Source organism: Phragmites australis, chromosome 22 (assembly GCF_958298935.1).
Source record: "Phragmites australis chromosome 22, lpPhrAust1.1, whole genome shotgun sequence".
Taxonomy (NCBI): domain Eukaryota; kingdom Viridiplantae; phylum Streptophyta; class Magnoliopsida; order Poales; family Poaceae; genus Phragmites; species Phragmites australis.
This window is the reverse complement of record NC_084942.1, coordinates 15,246,833-15,270,374: the sequence shown is the minus strand read 5'-3', so window position 1 is coordinate 15,270,374 and position 23,542 is coordinate 15,246,833. Positions and strand designations below refer to the sequence as shown.

The 23,542-nt window shown below is 42.5% G+C and overlaps 1 protein-coding gene and 1 pseudogene across 1 annotated transcript; one reads left to right on the top strand and one right to left on the bottom strand.

Moving 5' to 3' along the window:
* Nucleotides 1-12,811: 12,811 nt before the first annotated feature.
* On the bottom strand, nt 12,812-18,643 carry LOC133904237 (uncharacterized; annotated as a pseudogene).
* Nucleotides 18,644-22,826: 4,183 nt separating this feature from the next.
* On the top strand, nt 22,827-23,324 carry LOC133904530 (uncharacterized). Its single transcript, XM_062346026.1, has one exon. The coding sequence runs from the start codon at nt 22,827-22,829 to the stop codon at nt 23,322-23,324; it is 498 nt and encodes a 165-aa protein (XP_062202010.1).
* Nucleotides 23,325-23,542: the final 218 nt, after the last annotated feature.

Sequence of the window (23,542 nt, the reverse complement as noted above, 5' to 3'; positions counted from 1 at the left end):
ATTGTAGTTTTTACAGTTTAAGTGATTGTAAAATGTGGGAATAGAAGATCCTGAGAATATAATATTTCTTTGCTTGGTGCTTTCATGTATGCTTCTCCAGTTGACAGTATGTACATTGCAAGCATTTGTGTTGTGTACTTTATCTCAAATTTGTGATCTTTGTATTCTGATCTAATAGTTTGTCCGCGTCCCGTTATTTCTATTTTGTTTGTGTTTTCAACTGGTCAAATTTGTAGCTTGTAGCGAGCTCAGTTATTTGGGCTTTCTACTTGGTTGTTTTACAATATAACTATTTGGGCCATCCAAGTACTAAACGGAACTTTTATTATTTGTCTACATGTATTGTCACACTGATAATTGTTGCGCACTGGAACAACCTTTGATCAATCATCAATGTTTGGTTTATATGTGGAATCCATTCATTCTCACTTTTCTCTTCACCTCTGAACACGTGAAATTTCAAAAATGTTATGTGCATATTATATCATTCACAAAAGAAAATACTATTTCCTATGAATTAACGGTGCTTTTCTCCTAGGTTGGTGACAAAATTATGCGTGAAGTGGCCATATCAGCTTTCAAGTCTTACTGAACCAAATCGTAAAGATGTAAAAGATCTAGCCATGGGATTTATATTGTTCTAATATACTTTCTTTTACTTGGACAAGGTCTGAGATGATTAGTAGTGGATCTTGACTCTTTACAATCCTGTGTAGTCTTGTACTCTGCACTTGGTCAAAGGTCAATACTAAATAAATAATCTTATGCATATATTCTTTCTAGAAGTTTTCAATACTTATATGACATGGTGTTGATTATATACCCAGTGATCAAAACCAATATGAAAGTTTACTTACATCTCTATATCCAGTGCTACATCAAAGTTTACTTACATAATGTAAAATTTTGCAAATAATGTGCGATGTGGGATATGATAATGTGCCTTAGTTCAATGTACAATACAAGGAAATACTTTATTCATGCAAATGCAACTTGAGACCAAATGTGTTCTTTTTTAGCACATATATGTATATCCCCGTTGCATTTTTGCGTAATTGAACTGTATCCAAAGCTGTTATTTGCAGTTTAGTATGAGTTATTTTTTAATATGAGAAGTTGTGTGCAATGGTCCATGGCTTGCAATGGTGCAAAATGAGAGCTGAGTCACACTGTCCATGTGCCATGCTTTTTTATCCACAGTGTAAGCACATGCTCCTTTCAATAATTATATGGTTCGGCTTAATAAACACTTAATTTCATTATAAAAGGATAACAAAACTCATAAAATGCATGCATTGATGCATTTTCTGTTTGGAAGAACAAAATAATCTCATGATAGAGCAATAAGCTGTGCATACAAGTTTTTAATTGCTGGAGCTTTTGCACTATACACATCTTTTAATTCAATAAGGTGTAAATTAACTCTTAATCTCAGTTTGGTCTGTCAGACTTTCATTGCTCAAGTAAGAATACATGTTTCTTTTGCAACACAAATTCAATGTTAAGTAAATGTTTCCATGGCAACAATTTTCACTGCATTTTCAACATCAAACTATTTGATAAGTTGTATTAAGGTTTTACTATGCCTGAGCATTGTGTTTTCCAAAATCTTGCATTACATTATTGCTGAGATAGTTAAAAAAATATTATTGCTAAGATACACCTTGTGCTGCAGTATTGAGGGAATGTTTGTGGGAAGCAGTTGCAGGCAGGTTTGGAGGAGGTATGATGCATCCAGTCAAGTCTCTGCAAACATGGCTTTAGAGTCAGGCTATTATCATAGGAAGGTGTGAGATAGTTTACTTTACATGGATTAATGTTTCTTCCTTCAATTCATGATTTGATACATTGATGTTGCATCCTCCTTTTTTGTGCGAAGCAAGCTCAGAAGAATATATTTTAGATGATTAGGACACTTTGGGTTTTCGATGGTCTGAAAGGTTAGCCTCTCTTTTTTTTTCTTTACTGAAAAAGGAGAAAGAACATGAAGCTCCTTAGTATCAGGTATGTCCAAAACAAATCAGAATTCTTCAGTTCCTGATCTCTAAGGATAGGAACCACCAAATAAATTATATTGTCCATAGGATCAGCAGCAATCTTGATGAACTTTACTACTCCTAATCTATTTTCAGGTGGCCATTGGGCTCACTTTATTGCTAGAGGAATCAGTGAGTAGCTGTTTTTTATGTCTTTGAACTAGTTCACTAAAGTGGTTGTCAATCATCCTTTTAAAGAAAATGAGAGCCGGTAAGGCCAGTGAAGCACTGCAAAACAATTGGCGATATGCCCATGCTGAAGCAATGTCGATTGCTTGGCCTTCGTTTTGTGTATGCTCATAGTAGCTTTCTATAACAATGATGAAGTACATATATGGTGAATATTATGTAATTGCAATTGTGATGAGTAATAATAAATTTCTTGTGCAGGTTCAAAAGATCAATGGTTGAATTCTCATGGTTGAATGCTCACTTCAACAACTAACCAAAAAGCAAAAGGATTTATGAAGATTAGATAGGAATAGATATATTCCATATATTTGCTAGCAGCTTTTTGTTTAAAATATGTATTTCTTCTTTTTAAAAGACATGCATGTGAATTTGTTTGTTTTGAATGCTATGGAATGATGTAAACAATACTTCTACAAACTTCCTTATTGCACAGCAATATATTATGATTAGTTCACTTCACTTATGAATATTTGTCTATTGTGTATATATGGTCATGCCTTTTTTTTTGAACTTTCAAAACTTCATGCAGTAATTTTTCTAAATGTATTAATGTTACAAGAGATGCACTACTAGTCCATATGTAATTATGTTGCAACATGTACAAAAAGGTGTTACAAATCTGTTGCTACAACTAGAAAAGGATGTTACTAATAGTGTAGTATAGTTAGAAAAAGGTATTACTATGGTCTATGGTAACATGTAAATACTTGTTATTATAGCATAGATGTAACACTTTTTATTATTTATAAGAACTTTTAGATGTGTTACAATAGACTGTACTACAGTAACATAAGCTATAGTAACAGTTTAAAAACGTGTTACTGTAGATCATTGTAACACATTTTTTGATATATAGTAACACAAAATGGTGTTACTAAAACCTTGTCCTGACGTAGTGTGGAGACGTCTATCTAAATCTACATTCGCAGTGGAGACGGGAGAGGAGATGGAGAGCAGAGATGAGGTGACTGTGGGAGAGGAGATGGGGGAGACGGGGAAGGCGTGTGGCTGCGCAGGTTGCTCAGGAGATGGCGAGATGGCTCGAAGTTCGGCGTGGAGGACGAGTCAAAGCTTGGTGTAGAGGACAAGTTGAAGCTCAGTGCGGAGAGCGAAATGATATGGCGACTCGAAGCTTGGCAAACGGCGAAGTGGCTATGGTTGGGCGGACAACAAGGACGCGTTGAAGCCAGGCACAAGGAACAAAGGCAGCCGCGGTGGAGACCGTGACCACCGCTCCACTGTGATTACATCTGTGCCTCCAGAGTGGCTTCAGGAGAGCGAGAATGAGATAGGAGAGTGTGTGGGAGACGGATTCTATTTATACAAGAATTATCACTGCCGGTTTGGATTACATACAAGAATTATCACTACCGGTTTTGCTTACAAACCGACAGTGATAAATATTATCACTACAGGTTTGGAATACGAACCGACAGAGATAAAAATTATCATTGTCGGTTATTAAAGGCATGTATTTTTATACACGTATTTTCAAAAACCGGCAGTGATAAATATTATCACTGCCGGTTTGGAATATGAACCGTTGAGATAAAATTATCATTGCCGATTATTAAAGGTGCATCTTTTATGCTCGTCTTTTAAAGAATTGGCAGTGATAACAATATTTATCACTGTTGGTTCTTGCTGGCTTAAATTTTGATGCGTGTCTGGAGCTTAAGAACCTGCAGTGATACTTTATCACTATCGATTATTATTGAACCGACGGTGAAAGAGTGGCAAGGATGATCCTTTCTATTGTAGCGATTGGTAGAAAAGGGGAAAAGGAGGAAGAACTCACTGCATGTGGGCCTAGCCCACGGTCTGATCGGGCCTACCGCGGTCTGACCTCCAGGGCTCGAAAACCCCCACTTTAAACCCAATCAACCACCTCCCTTCTCTCTCCCCCTCACTCATTCATTTTCTTCCCACCCGAGAGAGAGAGAGAGAGAGAGAGAGAGAGAGAGAGAGGGAGGGAGCAAGGAGAGCTCAATAGAAGCTGAATATTGAAGGAGAAGGTCTCCCATGAGTTCCCCACTTCATCCCCGAGCTCATGCCCAAATATCCGCTTTGCCGGAGCAAGCCCCAAGCCCTTATTTTATCTCTAGGCCGGTTGGAGCACTCCAAAGTCGATCTCCACATTGAAGCTTCCCTGAAGCCGACCAACCCTTAGAAAGTTTCTCCACACCAAGGTGAACCTCCCCAACTCCTTTCACCTCTTTTCTCCTGAGTTCCCCCACTCCCCATAGCCATAGGACTTAACTCCACCTAGCTATGGGCGTCGATCCATGGGGTCCAAGCTTTTGGCCCCGTGCATATTGCCCAAACCACAAAATATGAACTCCCTTAGTCTTGTGGAATGTTTTGGTACCACTCTTGGCCGAAGGCATGGTCGTAGCCTTCGCCAGAGGCCTCGTCGAGGTATTGCTGGTTAGAATCAAGTTCAGACTCCATAGTCAGGAGTTAGACCGTCACTATGGTCGGTCTGACCGCCAGACCTCATGGTCTGACCGCCATGGATCTGGTGTGACCATCATAGCTACTCAGTACTATTTTCTCCTCTGTCCGACCCTCACGGTCCGACCGCCACCTCACCTAGTATGACCGCGAGACACATATAACCTAGTGAGCTTAGTTTATCACATGTGATGTTTAGATCTCTTTTAGCCCAATCGATCAAGCGTTCTTTTGCAAATATTTTCATGACATATCGTGTTGCATCTTGCTCATGATCATGCAACATAAATCATACTTATAGCATTTCATCTTGCTTATTGTGATACTGTAGTAATAGTTCTATTAGACTATGATTGTGATTTTGGTGATTAATAACAACATAGTCATTGGGACTAACATGTTTATCAAAAATATATGTTAGTAGGTCTCATAGATGCAATACATCAAGAAGCCACCGCAACTGGGATAAAGTTTGATTGAATTGGAGAAGTTCTAGGAGAATTGGTCTCACCGGAAGGTCTGGTGCAGAGGGGTTTGCACTCACAAGAGTATTGTGTACAGAGGCTGATAGTCTCACCGGATAGTTCGGTGAATAGGATATAAACTCACCGGATTATTTCTGACAAAGAGGGAGAATGCTGAGGACCTCACTGGATAGTCTAATGATCTACACAGAGTAACACCGGAGCATTTCTTGCAGAGAAGAATGCAAGTGCAGAAAACTGAAGATCAACCCACCGGAAGGTCCGGTGCTTGGTTTGTACAGACCGAAGTATAGCACCGGAATATTTCTTGCAGAGGCAACTGTAAGTGCTGAAGAATGAAGATCAACTCACCATATAGTCCGGTGATCATAGAGATAGTTGCACCAGAGCATTTTCAGGGAAAAGAAGAGAAAATTTAACTCACTAGATGATTCGGTATGAATAGAATGAACACCAGAGTATTTTACACAGAGATACTGCAAAGGCTTAGATGGCTAAAGATAACTCATCGGAAGGTCCAGTGATGAATTTAAAGGCACACCGGAGTGTTCGGTGTTCATAGAGACTTTGAGTGGAAGTCAAACGGCTAGTTTCTGAGGTTGTACTCATCGGATGATACGATGTTAGTACTACTATTCTCACCAGATCATCTGGTGTTAATAGCTTTTCTGGGCCACTGGGAAAACAACTAGTTGATGGGTTTGAGACCATAAATACCCCATCCACTGAGTCATTTGAAGGTGTGGCATGTGCTAAAGTCTAGAGAAAGCTCATACATATTTGAGAAGACATCCAAACCACCGAAGTGCTTAAAGTGATTATCCAAGACAATTAAGCACAATATTTGAGAGTGTTTAGTGCTTATAGACCTATAATGAGTTGTAGCTAGGTGCTGCAGCTTGAAGAATGGATCAAAGAGTGATCCTAGCGTATACGAAGAGGTACACCGACACCTTGGAGTCTTAATGACTTGCCAGCATTTTGGGCCTTGGTGGATCAAGCTTATTGACCCTCCAACTTGGTGTGGAGCGACGACAAGACACATGTATGGAGACGCGAAGACCCTTGCCTTAGTAGCTCAAGCTCCGAAGTGATCACGACGGCAATTGATAGGAAAAGAGGCTAGTGGTGAGACCTTGTCTTGGTGGCTTGGTGACTCATCGTGCTTGAGACCTTATCTTGGTGACTTGGTAGCTCAAGATCTGTGACAGGAAGAGTTGTGCCAACTGGGAACATATCCTTTGTGGAGCTCCAACGTGGACTAGGAGTGGCATTCATGTCATCGATACCACGGAATAAAAATCTATTATGCTAAGTTTGTCTCTCTACTTTATTTACGTTTCCGCATTTAGATACTTACAATTTACCTTGCTAGAGTAGGTTGCAATCCTCTTGAGCGGTAGAGTAGATACACTAGATAAACATATAGCATATTTAGATAGAAATTGAGATAGTTTTATCTTGTGAAGCTTTTGGGGCTAATTTGGTTTAGGTTTCTAAGTGTCCTAAATCATCCCTCTTCTTTGGGATGTCACCGTTCCTCACAGATGCATTTTCACTCTTTTAGTGATCGATGAATCGGAACGTGACGGGTTTTGTTGGTGATCTTGATTTAATGCTGAGCACCAAGGCAGGCATCAATGCATACTTCTCCTATATTCCATATATTTGCTAGCAGCAGCTACATATTCAGCTTCAGCAGTAGACTGCGCAACACTAAACTATTTGCGAGAGAACCAACACACAAGAGAAGTACCCAAGAAGTGACAAGTACTAGAGGTACTTTTTCTATCAATTCTACAACCAGCACAATCCGCATCCGAAAAACCTCGAAGAGAAATCGAAGAGGAAGCAGAAAACCAAAGCCCATACGCGAGAGTGTGCTTGAGATACCTCCTAATGTGTGTCACTACTTGGCAGTGAGACATCCTTAGTGAAGCCTATAAGCGAACACACAAGCAAACAGCGAAGTGGATACCAGGTCTTGTCACCGTCAAGTACAGGAGAGAACCGATCATGCTCCTATACTCCCCCTGGTCCACCTCTTCGCTATCTTCATCTGTATCAAGCATGGCCAATGTAGCCATCGGTGTTGTCAAGGACTTCGCATCACTCATGTCGAACTTCTTCAGCAAGTCCTTGGTGTACTACATTTGGTGAACGAATGTACCTTGTTTGTATTGCTTGATTTGCAACATAAGGAAAAAGTTGAGCTCACCCATCATCGACATCTCAAACTCCCTGCTTATAGTTTCTGCAAACTTGACAACAAGTGCATGAGAAGAGTTACTAAAAATGATATCATCCACATATATCTGAACAAGTAATAAATCATTATCATACCTGAGAGTGAACAAAGTTTTATCAGTTGATCCCATCACATACACATGCTATAGCAAGGAAGACCTAAGCCTATCATACCAAGCTCTAGGTGTCTGCTTAAGCCCATACAAATGATTTCTAAGCTTGTAACTCTATGTGGATATTTAGGGTTCTCAAAGCCTGAGGATTGCCTAACATAGACATCTTCCTGAATGAAACTATAAAGAAAAGCACTCTTGACATCCATTTGGTACAACTTGAAACCTCGAGATGCCGCAAATGCAAAGAGGATCCTAATGGCTTCTAGTCTAGCTACCGGTGCAAAGATATCTCCAAAGTCTATCCCCTCCACCTGAGTAAAAACCTAAGCCACTAGTATAGTCTTATTTCTCACTACAGACTCATCCTCCCTCTATTTGTTTTTGAAAACCTATTTTGTGCCCAATGTGAATATTAGGGGTGGCTCTATAAGGACTCAAACTTGGTTTCTCTCAAAATTTCGAAGCTCTTCATGCATGGCATTAACCTAACTCGAATCAGATAAAGCATATCCAATATCATAGGGCTCAAAAGAAGCAACGAATGCAGAATATGTAAAATAAGCATGAGAAGCAGATTTGGACCTCGTTACTCTCTCATTGATGTCACCGATCATTGCCTGTGAAGGGTGTCACCGCTGAATGTGTTGACGGGCCTCATGCTGTGAGTGTACCTCCCTCTCAAATACTGCTGGTGCAGGTTTGAAAGTAGCTGAAGTGGAAGTAGAGGCTACAAGACTCTCTGCTAGAGTAGAAGAAGCAGGAGCAGGTGTGGTAGAGGGAATTAGTGAATCATCCTCGTCATCAAGAGCTGGAAGGTCGCTATCTACAGAGAAGCTCTCGCTCATCTCCTGATCACCTACACATTCAAAGATAGAACTAACACAAAGGTTAACTCATCAAAAATCACATCACAGGATTCTATGATTGTGTTAGTGTCAAGATTGTAAACCCTGTAAGCATGATTATGAACAGAATACCCTAAGAAAAATCCATCGGAAGAACGCGACTCGAACTTGTCAAGATTTCCATGCTTTATGATGAAGCATTGACACCCAAAAACTCTCAAATGTGAAACCTTTGGCTTCCTCCCAAAACGCAACTCATAAGAAGTCAAATTCAAGATCGAGCGTAATAAAATTTGATTGGAGATATAGCACACCATGCTAATGACCTCAGCCCAAAACTTCCTAGGAGTCATATACTCATCAAGCATCATCCTAACCATCTCTAGCAAAGTACGATTCTTACTCTCAACCACACCATTCTGCTGAGGAACGCGTGTAGTAGAATATTGATGCTCAATGCCATGCTCAAGACAGAAAGCATCAAAAGAGGTAATTATTGAACTCAGTGCCATTATCACTACGAGTTGCTTTCAATGCACTAGTGAGTTTTTTTAACAATCTCAAAGCTAAGCTCCGAAAGTGTGAAAACACTTCATCCTTACTCACAAGAAAGAAGACCCAAAAGTAACGAGAGAAATCATCAATAATGAGAAGAACATACCACTTCCCGCCCGCCGAACGAACCCGAAAAGGATCAGTAGTGTCCATATGGAGAAGTTCTCCCAATCGTTCAGTCATCACCAGATTGACTAGTGGGTGGGAGACAACAACAACCTTGCCATGCCGACAAGGAGCACAAACAAAATTCTTCACAAACTTGAGTTTGGACAATCCTCGAATCAAGCCTAGGGCACTTAAACGAGTAAAAAAACCAAAACTTATGTGCCCTAGTATCCTATATCACATCTAAAGCTCAGAAGAAGGTTGAGTAATCAAACAACGAGAAGAACCAAAAGACTCAGAAAAATCAGCTCCAAAAACTCTCCAAACTCAAGAAATCTTGCAAATTAAAGCGCCAGAAGAATTGAGAACTCAAGAAATATCGCGTTTGAAATGCACTTCCAAGTCCCCATCCAATAATTGAGATATAGAGAGAAGATTGTATCCCAAATGCTCCACCAAAGCTACATCCTTGAGAGTGAATCTCTCATTCACTCTTACTATACCTTTGACTTTCACCCTTCCTTTCTGATCATCCTAGAATATGATGTACTCGTGTTGCTTCACGGGGGTGAGACTGGAGAACTATGATGAATCTTCGCTCATGTGGCGCAAACAAATAGAGTCAATAAGCCACTTGTTCTCCAAGCCTCAACATGCCACCTACATATGAGAAGAATAATAGGTGGATGGCTCAGTACTGGGGTTAGTCAAAAACCTCTTGAAAATCTTGTACTGATCCATCCGCCCTGAAGTGGTAAAAGCAGGTGTAGGTAAAACATGTCTAGTATGCTGAGGACGAGTACCACGATGAGGAAAACATGGTTCGCCGAAGCGCTAAGACTCAAAGCCTCTTACACGTGGATCAAAATCATATGAGTCATGACAAAATCCACGCCGGACAACACCTCTAGGACGAGAGTGAAAAACGTTAAGGACTAGTGAGTGGAAGTGAAGAAAAGGCTCATGTACACTAACAAAGGAGCGGTATATATCCCAAGTGCTCCACTCCCACTCACGCCGCTCATCTCTCCTACAACAAAAGCAAAACCCAATTTAGTGACCCTCTTTTTGGCAGTAGGTGTAGTGGTAGCGTCTCTCGAGAACCATCTGCCGGTCACTTAGGGCTCTCTCACAGGCTCTCTCATCTTAGAATGTGTTTCCTATTGATTTTGGATTTCTCAGCTTCTAGGAAAGTAGGTGTGATGAACACAATCTTACTCTCCCCACTGTAAGCCACCATCTCAAAACCCAATCCAAGAGCTAAACCCGTCTTGTCAGCACACATCTTGATCTTGGCCAAGATCAAATTCATTTTTCCTTTGCTCTCTGAGTACTTTACCAGATAAAAGAGATACTCATTCTCAGTCAAAAGCTCTTGAACTTTCCCTCTAACCCAGCTAAGCTTGTCCTGAAAGATGGTACAGGTGAAACAATTTAGTTGCACATCCTTGGAACTCCCAGCACTCTCTAATCTAGACTCTAGCTCCTTCAGGTGCTTGTATTTCAGTTCAATATTTTTTCCAAACAAAGGGCAATTCTTGTAAGCAACTAAGAGAGTAGACCTAGACATCTCCTCAAGAAGCTTATTCTCAGCACTCTTAAGCCGACTGGTGACTTGAGCATGCACATTACAAAGCCCGACAAGTTCAGCCATGACAATCAGGCAACTCTCAGACTCCTCAATATTTGGTCTAGACCTAAGTAATGCAAGTTCAGTAGAGATAGACTCATATTTAGGCCTAAAATCCTTCAACTTACGCACAACTTTCTTAAGTAACATATCCTGGCTAATGAGAGCATCATTCAAGGTATCGACTTCGATAGAAAGATGGTCGTAGGAAGACAATACCTCAGAAGGATTTAATCAGGGTCGCTGTCGTCGTCGTTGTTGTCCTCCATGAAGCAGAGACCGGTGAAGTCCTTGGCCTTCTTCTTGTTTTTTGCTTGTGGTTCATCCTCCTCTTAGCTCTCTTCCTTGCTAGAAGATGTGTCGATGTTATTGAGAGCTGCCACGAATGCCCTAAAAGCCTCCTTGGCCATCTTGTTACGGTTCTTCTCGAAGAATCTTTTTTTTTCTTCTTCTTGTGCTTGTTGTAGTCGTGGTCGCTGTCCTCCCTCTTCTTGATCTTAGGACAGTCTGCCTTGAAGTGGGTAGTGTCACCACACTTAAAGCAGGCACGAGAACCATCCCTCCTCCAGTCTCGACAATTGTTGTAGAAGCGGGTGAACTTTTTCACAATCGGCGCAAGGTCCTCATCATCCAGTGCGTCCACCTGCTCCTCTGTGACAAAAACCAAAGAAGACAAAGCAAATATACTCGATGAATTATTAGCACAAGAAAATCCAATTGCAGACTGATTGCCACCACCAAATCTGGAAACCAACACCATGTTCTAAGACAGGAAATTTCCGAGACCGATCCAAGCTGCCTTGGCTATCTTGATGGACTTGAGCTTGCTGAAGAGCTCATCACAAGTCAACGTGTCGTAATTTGGATACTCTTCGATACTTGAGATCTTCATTTCCCATATGCGACGGTCAAGAGTATAGAGAAGATTGATCTCTCTCTTATGATCAGAATAGGACAAAACACCAGCTGATTGAAGATTGCTAACAATCCCATCAAAGCGAGCAAACATCACATCCAAATAATCTCTGAGGCCTTGCACAAACATTTGATATTCTTAGTTCTATGTGCTTTGGCGTCTGACCTTAATCTGATTAATGCCTTTATGAAAGACACTCAGAGTATTCTAGATCTCCCAAACATTATAGATGTAATGGACCCTGTCAAACTCATTCCGAATCAGACTGGTGAACAAAATATTTTTAGCTTTGTTGTTGGCATCATACCGTTCGATTGAACCTAAGTCGTGCGAGCAGCAGAGATCTCGTAGTTGGAATCAACTACTTCCCATATTGCACTTAGCTTAGAAGATAAGTCTACATGCGCACCTTCCAGTACGAAAAATCATAACCATCAAACAACGAAATCTTCCCACTTCTCTCCATATCACCTATGAATCATAAAGCCGGTTAAAGTCAACAAATGATCAAACCGGCTCTGATATTAATTGTAGGATCGAGAATAATGACTAGAGGAGGAATGAATAAACATCTCAACAAATTTCTTTCGAAATTGATAGTTTTTTCCTATTTTATCACCCAACACACCTCAAGAACAAAGCGCAATACAAAACACAGAAACACAACGGAAACATAGAGCCCAATCTAGAAGATCCGTCTAGAACAGAACAAAAACTTAAAGAATTTAAAAAGCACACTTGAAGATCCAATCAAAGGTAGGTCTCATAGTTGGAATCAAACACTAGGTTACACAGCAAACCAATCCATAACTCGTCTCCATATAAAATTTAGAACTTGAGAAAAAGATTCAAAAATCAAAGATAAGATCACAGGTTTAAAAAATTCTCCAAGTTGATGATTTAGAGGCAAATGAGTTCAAGACCCATGAGTATACACTCGTATGTGATTTCTATACTTCTAGCAACAAGAATGACTTCACAAGGAGCAGAAAATTCAGCCCAAAAACCAAAATAAAAATCATAACGGAACACCAAAAACTTGCAAACTTGCAAGAGAACTGATAGAGAAAAACTAGAAGGAGGAGAATTCAAGCATATGCAAAAACATAAACTTCATTACTCAAAGAGATCAGCCCTATTTTAAACGAATTACAAATATTTTTCACTCAAAACTCACATAATACATAGGCTAAACACTTATCTTTCCTCTCCTTTAAAACTGCATTAGGCCCTCAAATGAGTGGCACAATAGACTCAAGTGGTTAGTTCATCCTCTCTTATAGCCTTACCCCTCTATTTATAAGATTAGGAAATTTGACCCCTAAGTTTTCTAGCTTTTTTCCCAAAATACCCCTCTCTTGTAATACCATCCTACCTATTTTGATCCATTTTTTTTTCCATTCATCGGACGGCCACAACGTCTTCATGACTTAGCTTCACCACGACATAAGCTTCGCGATGGTGCCACATACTCCTCCAGTATTCCCACAGTTTTGAGGCCAAACAGCAAAACCCTCTCCACGCTTCTCAAAACATGACTCGCCACTTGCTTACACCTTAAGCAAATGCTCTGATGTCAACACGTATACTCCGTCTTGCGATCCGGACCACCGGCAAGTCTCTCCCGCTCTCGATCCATCGGACTGCCTTGTCACTTGTACCAGCATCTCTTTCGCTTAACTTTGTCAACACGCCGTCTTCATCCTCTGTTTCATACTTTTCGTGACCTCCACGTGTACAGCTAAGATCACTCTTGACTTTATCCGACCTTCTTGATCGTCCGGCACCAAGCAACCGCTTACCCCTAATCACCTGTCGTTGACCGCTAAATTGCATCTGTCACCTGCACATTATGAGACAAACACACAAATTTCTCCAACTCCAACTCCAGTTAGTTCATAATCAAAATACTCTAATCAAGTTCAAGCAATCCAAAACTCGACAAACCAAATCGACAACCTTATCAATCACTCATCATATATAAACCAAGACATATTTCAACTTGTTTTCTCACGTTCTCACCGAAAAGAATCTTAACTGAACAATGTTACTCTGCTACAACAGTAAGCAAAGTAATACAATGTTACTCTAGTATAGTAGTATGATTAAATTTCTAGAGGCTCTAGGATAATTAAATTGTCAGTCAGAAATTTTCTCTTCTAACAGTGGATGACGATGTTGTACACCCAAGCACAAATTTTATCAACCAAGGGTAAAACAAGAACAGAAATATGTAGGACAAGGTCATCTTGAGGGCACAAACGCTCAATATATTCCAAGCATAAAAATAACTGATATATAATGAAACACCATTTAGTCATGCTTACTTGTTCAGTTGGCTTTCCCTGCTCCATTAAGATGTACTAAGAAACTATGACCTCTTTAACCTACATGAAGGACATTGGTAAGTTAACACAACAAGATATAAGCACAATCTTGAGATTTAAAGCGCATTTGTAACTGTTTCAAACTTCTTGTTACGGGCGGAGCTTTGTTGTGGCCAGAGAGAGCCACTTCTTGTCAGGGGGAGCATTGTTGTGGTCAGGGTGGGTGAACAAATTTTCTGTATTTTATAGTATATTTTATGCATTTTGTAGTGTATTTTGGATCCAATCTCTTATATTTTATTGATTCAGCCTTCTCAGAATTTCAGCCTAAGTTCCGCCACTGCTTCTTGTTGTATCACATCGTCACATAAGTGAAGAAGAGTTCCTTTCCCACTATCAAGCTGTTTTGTCATACATTGATTTTGTAATCATGTTCTGATAAATTGTCATATTTTGATGAAATCTGTATTAAAAAAAGAAACAAATCCATCATATACAAGTGATAAATCAACAACATATTATAAACAAATTATCTAGCCCACGCTTAGTCAAATATATTAGAATCACTGAACTATTATGGAAAACAGTAGCAAGATGACTCTACTAATCAGAATTTACAATTGATTACACTGCACTTAGTCCGACTCTTCTTGGAATTACCTTACCCATAGAGAAGCAACATTTACCAAATGGCACTCAAGGTAACAAGAAAAATGGTATCAGTTAAGCACTTACGTGAAGTAGATCTTAGCACAGTACCCAATCACACCAGACAAGATTGCTGTGGCATCCCATATGTCAGCCTTTGGCATTTCAAGAGAACCAACTAGAGTGACCTGCAAGTGTAAGCTATTGATATAGTAAAACAACAATGTAGCTACACATCAGGATTGCCAAAACATTAGAAACATACCAAACCGATAACAGCAGAAATGAGAAATTTGACCCAATCCATTGGCGTTAAATTAGGGTTCTTCTTCTCTAGCTACAAAACAACTTCTAATTTCAGGGCATCAATAACAACCACGGATGTAACTAAAAAGATGTTGAAACAGCTACATATGGATCTCACTTCTAGTGATCTATCTTACAAGAACAATTTCCATGCCAGCCATTGGAATATGTTTGAAGTGCTTTACAAATATTCCTCGATCAGGCTTAGTCTTTGTGCCAGCCGTCCTGTACATATACGATCAGCACAAACAACTAATGTAACTGCATCAACAAAAAAAACTGAATCCATCATGAATGTGAAGGTTGGTGAACAGCACATTGAATCTACCTGTACACCACAATAATCCTATCTTATGTAGGTTCTTGAATTGTCATCTTACTCAACAGATTTTTTGTACAGTCACCAAAAAGTAAACATACTGCATCTTAGAGGATAAGTTTAGAAGTCTATCAAATTTTATTGAGAGGACTGTGAGCAACCTTAATTCAAAATTTTCTAATCGAATTCTCTCAACAAATAGTTCTGGTTCTTCTTTGTCTTCATTAATTTCATCAGTCTTCTTCATGTCTTTCTTTGGCTTCAACTGTGGTTTCCTAGAAAACAATCTATCAATCCTGTCATAAAATAAAATTTCATCATTGTAACGAATTACAATATTTTGGTATATTGGAGTAGATTGGGCTGAGAAACTAAAAAATGCCGTTAAACAAGCTCCTATACCTGGTAACCCTGAGCAATGACCTCCAAGCTCGGGATATCATTACATCTACTTTCTCCATGAAGAGGTAGTCAATTGTTAGATCAATTTCAATGCCTGGCGAAAGATGATATACTAAAAAGATGTGGGTATTTGGGAACAGTGACTTTGCAAGTTAGGTGGTCAAGAGGAAAACAGATACAGGATCATGAGAACAGCCAAATGCTATTATTTACTACTGATCATCAGCACAGAAATATAAATGATACATTTAAGGAAAAATATGACAAGCAAAGCTGCATTAAATAAAAAATACCTTGTCTGCAAGTTCTGGTAGATTGTCATGTGGGTGCCCTTTAAAGTATGTTGCCAACAACTTCTTGTCTAGCTACATTTCAAGGTAAGCAATTAAGAGGAATATAACATATTACTTTATGTCTTTACTTTTAAAGGTTAAAATTTCAGACCTTAGATTCATCAACTTTGATGGGAAGGTTCAAAAGATATTTTCCAGATTGTGCAACATCGTACTCTTCATCAGATAACAACTTGAAGTTGCTCTTTTCCATTACCTACTTAATATGGAGAACAACAAATTGGTTACAAATGATCAAAAGAAAATATATTTACACGACCAAATGGCAGTAGGACGTCTCACATGGTTACAGCTCACGTCAAAGAAACAGGATTCCCGTTTTATGTTCAAAGGTTGAAAGGCAATTTTCTCAGCTTCATATCAATACAGCATTCTCTTTTGGAGAAAATTAAAGAGCTGATTCGATCCAACTGAGTTTATTGGTCCTAAGCTTGAGAAAATTGTGTCTTGGGTTGAAGGGGAGTAATGAAAGTTAATGTAAGTTTTATGGACTTTGGTCGGGTACCCAATACGATACAAGTCATGCGAGAAGAATGCATAAAAAAGTGTTTGTTATACTGTCAAGGGGTTGTCATGAAGTTCATACTTCAAATCACTGAATGTTATGTTTTGCAAAGGATTTACATATAGTTTACTTTGCCTGAGTGTTTTATGGCATTCTTTTGTTATTTCGAACAGGATCATCCACACTTTTATGTTTATGAAGATGAAAATTAAAAAGAAAACTATTTACTATAACAGGGCAGGTTTTCATGTATGAAGGTCATGTAGTGCGTCAAGCAATTCATTTCCTATGAGAATTTAGGCCTTGAAGCATACTACGCAGCTCATGTACTCCAGATAGCGATGCATGGTACTAAATAGGAACAATCGCTGGTCCAAGGTGGATCTTGTTGGTCCTTACCCTGGATCAGTTACAGTTGCATAGTATCCATGTGGAAAAAAATTCATGCATTTTTCAAGGCATTCAGCACAAAGTATTAGTGAATCAGTGTATATGAAGATGAGGCAGGTGTTGAAGATGAACTATATTAAAAGTGTAAATACTAAATAGAGGAACATGTACAGAACCAACCTGGAAGAGATATGCCATGAAATTGAACTCAAGGGTCTCGATTTCCTCTGGTGTCAGGTTCTGCCGCTCCAACCTCTTCTCACCAGAGACAGGATCAAACAGCGAGTACAGTTGCTGCATCAAGAATAGACAATTAGGCATTGGACCAAACAGAAGCCTTGAGCAATCAAACAGAGAACTCAAATGATCGAAACAATTGAGACAAACAAGAGGCTTGCCATCAGGTCTTTGAAGTGGAAAAGGTACCAGGCCCAGATGGTGTACTCCACCTTCTTGCACAGCTTCAAGAACTCATTACGATCCACCTCGTGCTCTGCGCACGAATTTCAAACAAAAAGATGAATGAAATGGGGGCAATTCTGAATGCAGGCATTCTTTTCATATAATTCATCGCAGCAAACAAAATGAGACATCCATTTCAATACCACCCTTCAATCCGAATCTCATTTGGAAGGCAAGAGCGGAACACAAATGCAATTTTTTTGCTTGAACCTTGATCCAAAACAGGATCCTCACCGGCTCACCGCTGACGATCTCGCCATCAGAGGGTGGCCGCACCAACCACAATGCCCTTTATGCCAAACAGCCCTTGAGACTGTCTCACACATATGCCTCGAATGCCCATTCACCATGCAGGTCCGGGCACAAGTGTTCTCTGACTTCCAAATTCAGCAGCCCACGCGCATCACATCGACTAACTCCCTCACGCTGAAAGACTGGTGGCAATGCATCTCAAAAGCAACGCCAAAAGCTCGACGGGATCTAAATGGCCTGCTCATTTACATCATGTGGATATATGGAAAGAACGGAACCGACGAATCTTCCAGAACATTTTGAGGCAGTCACACGAGGTCACAAACCTAACGATAGAGGACGTCAACCTTAGACGTCTTACTTTAGGTCTATGAGAGGGGCACCCTTTGGATTTGTTGCCCTCCCAGACCCCTCAATCGGGTCGGTGGATGGGGCCGCAGCCGGCTCCTTAATTTTTCTTTCTTGTACATCCTGTAAACATTCTTAATTAAGACAGAAGTCCTGCCATTCCCGCAAAAAAGAAAACGAGACATCCACAGCTGCATCATGATCGGCACACTGCAGCTGCATGACCTTCTAATTGCAAGGTTTATTGCAATTCGAGCATGACTAGTATTCATGCCGATGGTCAGGTAAAGGAAACCAACCATGACGAGAACCTCAGAACTGATCGAAGTCGCCATTGATGCTTTAAACCCAAGTGCTACTAATAAGGACATGAACTCCGGCCGACACGTCGTGCCGCCCTCGGCGAGACACAACAGTCAACAGGCACCCTCGCCACTACATGCGAGAGCTCTTGCTGCTGCAGAAGGCAAGCGGGAAATTAGCAGAAGCGATTGTGATCTCACCGATGAGGTAGGCGATCGAGGCGCATGACAAGCTTGGGCTTGAGCACGGGGATGACCGCCTCCCGCTCCATCCGGATCACCTCCCTCGCCACCCCGTCGTTCCTCCCATCCATCCCCGCCTGCTTCTTCCTCGCGTCCTCCTCCTCCGCCTTCACCATCCTCACCGGGCTCAGCCGCTCAGGTGTTACGAGCGAATCGGTTTCGCGAACTGCTACACGCAGCCGGGCGCTGCGCTGGCCACGCCTCAAGGGTAGGGCTGGTGGTGCGACGTGGGGTGGACCTAGCGGAATTATTGAGTCTAGGGCGGTGGCGACGGCGACGGCGACGGCGACGGCGACGGCTGTCGGAGTAGGCTGCGGGGTTTGTCGCTGACATTGGGGCCAGAGCCCGCGAGATCCCACTTTCAGTGGGGTCATCCTTTTCGGATGCGTCGGCGGGTGTGGACAGTCAACTGAAAAATGGTTCGCTCGGCTTCCCATTTCATCGTGGAGAGCGGTGCGTGCGTTGCTAGCATTATTTTTCAATTCTTTCTTTCTTTGCGTTGCTAGCATTATTTTTCCCTCGCTCGCCGTCGGTGATTTTTTATTTTTTAAATAAAAAATTGCAAATATATTTGTCTGTTTTAAAAAATTACAGACTAGACTCATATCATCTGTTAGCGCTATTTGTTGGCATTTGGACAGACGATAGGTTTAAAAATATAAAAAATATTATGTTCTAATGCTTTAAAATTCAAAATACTATCAAAATAGATATTAAAAAATATAAAAAAGGTTTTATAGGATGCTATCATGTAGCTTAAAAAATTCAAAGACTAGATGTATATTTTTTTACAATAGACATTTATATTTGCAATTTTTTATTTAAAAATATAAAAATAAAAAATCCTCCGTCGTCGACTCGCGGCCTTTGCTAAGAACATACCAGCAGATCAGGTCAGTGGCGGCCCGTCCCATACAATTGGATGTTGGCCCATGCCGGCCAGAGCCCACCGTGCCGGGGACCTAGCGCGACCGCAAGCTGCATCAGGTGTTGCCAGCCTTCCACACGGACCTGAGCGGTGGGCCCGGGGATTCGTTCGTCAGATGCTCCCTTCTCCGCGTCCGTTACCGCGCGTTCCAACGGACCGACGGACGGACGGACGGACGGACGGGCAGAGCACCAGCCTCACAACAAGCGCGAGAGCTCACGTTTCCGGCGAGGACGTGTGGGCCCGGAGAGCCAGGCGCTGTCCTGTGGGCCGGGTGCGGGCAGCATCCGGTGGGCCCCAGAGCAGCGGCTGCCCGCGGCAGGGGGAGCACCTGCGGCCGTGGGGCCCGCGTGTGCATGCACCGCAGCACTGCACTGCTGGTCTTTCGCTTTCCCCCCATCCTCCCACTCGCTCGCTCGGTCAGCCTCTTTCCTCGGATCGCCTCGGCTGAAGCACCAAACCTCAAAAGCCTCTCCTTTATGCAGAGTAGATCTTTTTTCATGATAAAAAGGCGTCTGTCTGTCTGTGCACATGTACTAGTGTTTATCAATGCAGCTTGTGACTCTATGTTAAGCATACACGGCTGCATTTTTCGGAGATTTCCAAAATTCAGAGACTAGAGGTACCGCAAAATGTGCTAAGATTCATCAGCAAGGTACACATTTACAGCAGCAAGAAACTAGAGCAGGAATAAACTCTCAGAAAAGAGATTAGAATAGCATTTTGTTTCAGAATATCACAGCATTTTGTTTCGAAGAAGAAGAAAAAAAATAATATTCCAGTAGGATAGGCCTTGCATTGCATGTAAAGAGAGCGTTTCGTTTTGTGCGACTCATGAAACCCAAAAGGCCCGAGGCTGTAGTGCAGACGACTGCGTCGTGCCAGACCTGCCGCTGCCCGCCCAAAAAAGGATTGTTGGCGTGACTTGGTAAAGCCTTGTAAACTCTGTCGCGAGCCAGCTTCAGTGTGTCACAAGCTCACCAGTTCGCGCAAGCTTTTTTTTATTTATCACAGGCTCGTCAGCCTTGCTCACTGTCGGTGGGATCTACATCGCCACAAGTCAGTCGGTTGTGGATATTTTTAACACCACGGTCTCACCGAGCGACCAAGATGGGGCATGTGCGACTAACCCCTAGTGGCAGTAGGAGACCTTGCGGCTAGTCACAGGGCAAGTACTCACATATCCAGTCAATTCTCATTTAATACTGTTCACTCGAGTATTTTTTATTTCTAAGCATTCTCTTTCGGCGAGCATGGTCGTAGGGCGGTGTGGTGTTGCAATATCTCATCCCGTAGCATTTAATGCTACGAGATGACCTAACAGGTGAGCGTGACGGTGTTTGGTGATGGTACAGGTCGTGCACGACGACCAGAGCAGAGTGCGCATGCCTATTCGACGTCATGATGGACTAGGGGTAGTTGGCTTCATCAGGGGTAGGTCTGCTACAGAGTTTAGTACGGTCTGTTTGTTTGTACACTTTTCCTTCTGGTATATAAAGAGAGAGGACCTGGCTTGTAGGGGTATGGAACACATTATGTAACAAACTCACCCAATCCATAAGGAAAAAAACATGATGTATGGTTATTATCTCACGGGAGGTCTGAACCTGGATAAACCATTGTATACTTGAGTTTATTCGATACACATCCATAAGAAACGTAGATCAATGCGCTCGTTGTCTGGTATATCCCGGATTCATTGTCAGTGATCATTCACTAACAGTTGGTGCGCCACATAGGGGCACATTTTTCACATTTCTGCAAGTGTTGATACTATGGCTGGGCAACCCATGTCCAAATCCATGGCAATCGCGGACTCGACTACGAAGCCATGATGCCTTTGCAAAATCTGCAGACTGCACGAGTGATTCTTAGTCACCCGCCAGTGGCAGTACTGAAGGGTTCGCTAGTAGCGTCATGGTTGTGCGACCTTACCCTCTTAGTAGAGACCGCTCGATGCCAAACTATGGCGACAACCTCCTCGTCTGTCACAAAGACTGGCGAAGGTCGTGATTGCCAGGGTTCGTAGTGGGCCCTGTGGCAGGAGGGAGCCCGTGCTCCCTCAGTATCAGGGAGTACACAGAGACCTCCATCGTGTCAGGACATCCAATCCGTGGACCTACGCGACTCTCTTCATACCCATGACCTTTGCGACGTAATCCAGGGCCAGAGGGCCACCCGAAAGCCGGAGGATCATGCACGGTGAGAGCTGGAAAAGGGAAGACGGCCATGCAACTCTCCCTCCCCACGTAGGGAGGCATCCGACACCTCCATCCTATGGCCAGGGCCGCGAGACCATCGGCTCTCTCCCCGGTCGTGTGTTGTTGCCCATCAACGAGTGGCACCCCGGTACGGGACGGGGTGCAACGCTTTTCTTAGCCCGGCTGTGAGAGGTGCGCTGGCCTGACAAGTTCTGGTCAGTCCTAACCGAAAAATATGACGGCTCGACCGACCTAGAGGAGTTCCTACATATCTACACCACCATAGTGCAGGGCACGAGAGGTGACGGGAAGGTCATGACAAACCATTTCTCGACCGTCTTGACCGGTTCAGCCTGGTCCTAGCTTATGAACCTCCCTCGTGGGTCAGTTCGGTCTTGGGAGGACTTTTGCGACCAGTTCATCGCCAACTCTAGTGAACCTACGCCTGGCTAGGGGTTGAAGATGACTTGTATCAGGTCAGGCAGTGGAATGGCAAGCCGCTACGAGACTACATCTGTCATTTCACCGAATGCCAAAATATCATTCCTAAGATCACGGGTGACTCTATAGTCATAGCATTCTAGAGGGGGATCAGAGACGATAAGATGGTCGAAAAGCTAGCCACCAAGAAAGTTCAGAGCACCACAGAGCTCTTTGAGCTCGCAGACAAATGCTCGCAGGTCTCCGAGGCCTGAGAGCATCAGATCAACATGAAGCTACAGTCGACCTTCGACCAGCTTGCCTCTTCCAAAGGGGTCGATCGAAAGGAGAAAAAAAAGAACAAGCACAAGGTTGGACCGCCCGACATCATGGCTATCGACCAAGCCAGCCAACGTGTCAATGCTTTGAGAAGAAGTATGAGAAGAAGGGTAGAGGCTACTGCCCGATCCATCGTACCAACGCCCACGACTTGACCGAATGCAAGGTCGTGCGAGGCATCATCGACAAGAGTTTGGGGAACACAAACCCAGGCACAACGACGATGGTGAGGACGGGACCAACCCTGACCAGTCGACTCTGGGCTTTCATTAGGCTGAGCATATGGTCCACCATATCTTTGGGGCGTCGCAACATATTCCTAGAATAGAGAGTACAAGTAGGTGGTCCGCGAGGTATGTGCAACCATGCCGGACTTGAGTACACGCCTGAAGTAGTCGAAGGTAACCCTCACCTTCAGCCAGACGGACCACCCTGCATACATCAAGTGCCCTAGTCGTTACCCCATTGTGGTTGAGCCCGCAATGCACAATATCTGAATGGGGCATGTGCTGGTTGATGGAGGGAGCTCCATCAACCTCCTCTTCGCTGACACGTTGAACGCCTTGCAGATCCCGAGGACTGTGTTGAAACTATCTCATCTCTTCTTTGGAATCACCCTCGGCTCTTCAGCCAAAGCATTGGGGCAAATCGAGCAGCTTGTCACCTTCAGTTCGCCGAATAACTTTAGGACCAAGAAAGTCTCATTCAATGTGATGGACTTTGGGACCACTTACAATACGATCCTAGGGCAACCAGTGATGGACCAGTTCATGGCCATCGCCCGCTATGCATACCAGGCGATCAAGATCCCTGGTCCCAAGGGAGCCATCACTATTTTGGTCAATCCAAAGATGGTCTTGCACTGCAATAAGAAAAGCCTCTACATGGTCGAGCTAACTCCTGGGTCACAGCTTGAGAACACCGAGCCCAGTGGTCGCCCGATGAAGGTTCACATCGTTGCCAATCCTGACTATCGGCTCAAGATAGTTTGCTAAGATGAAGTCAACCCATCGAGGATGGTCAAGATAGGGGTCGGTCTAGATCCTAAATGAGAACTTGCAATCATCACTTTCCTTCGAGCAAATACATATGTCTTTTCTTGGAGTTCGTCTGATATGCTTGGAATCCCTAGGGACGTGATCGAGCACAAGTTGTGTGTACGACCTGATGCGTGACCAGTAAAACAAAAGGTGTGTCGGTTTGCACCCGAACA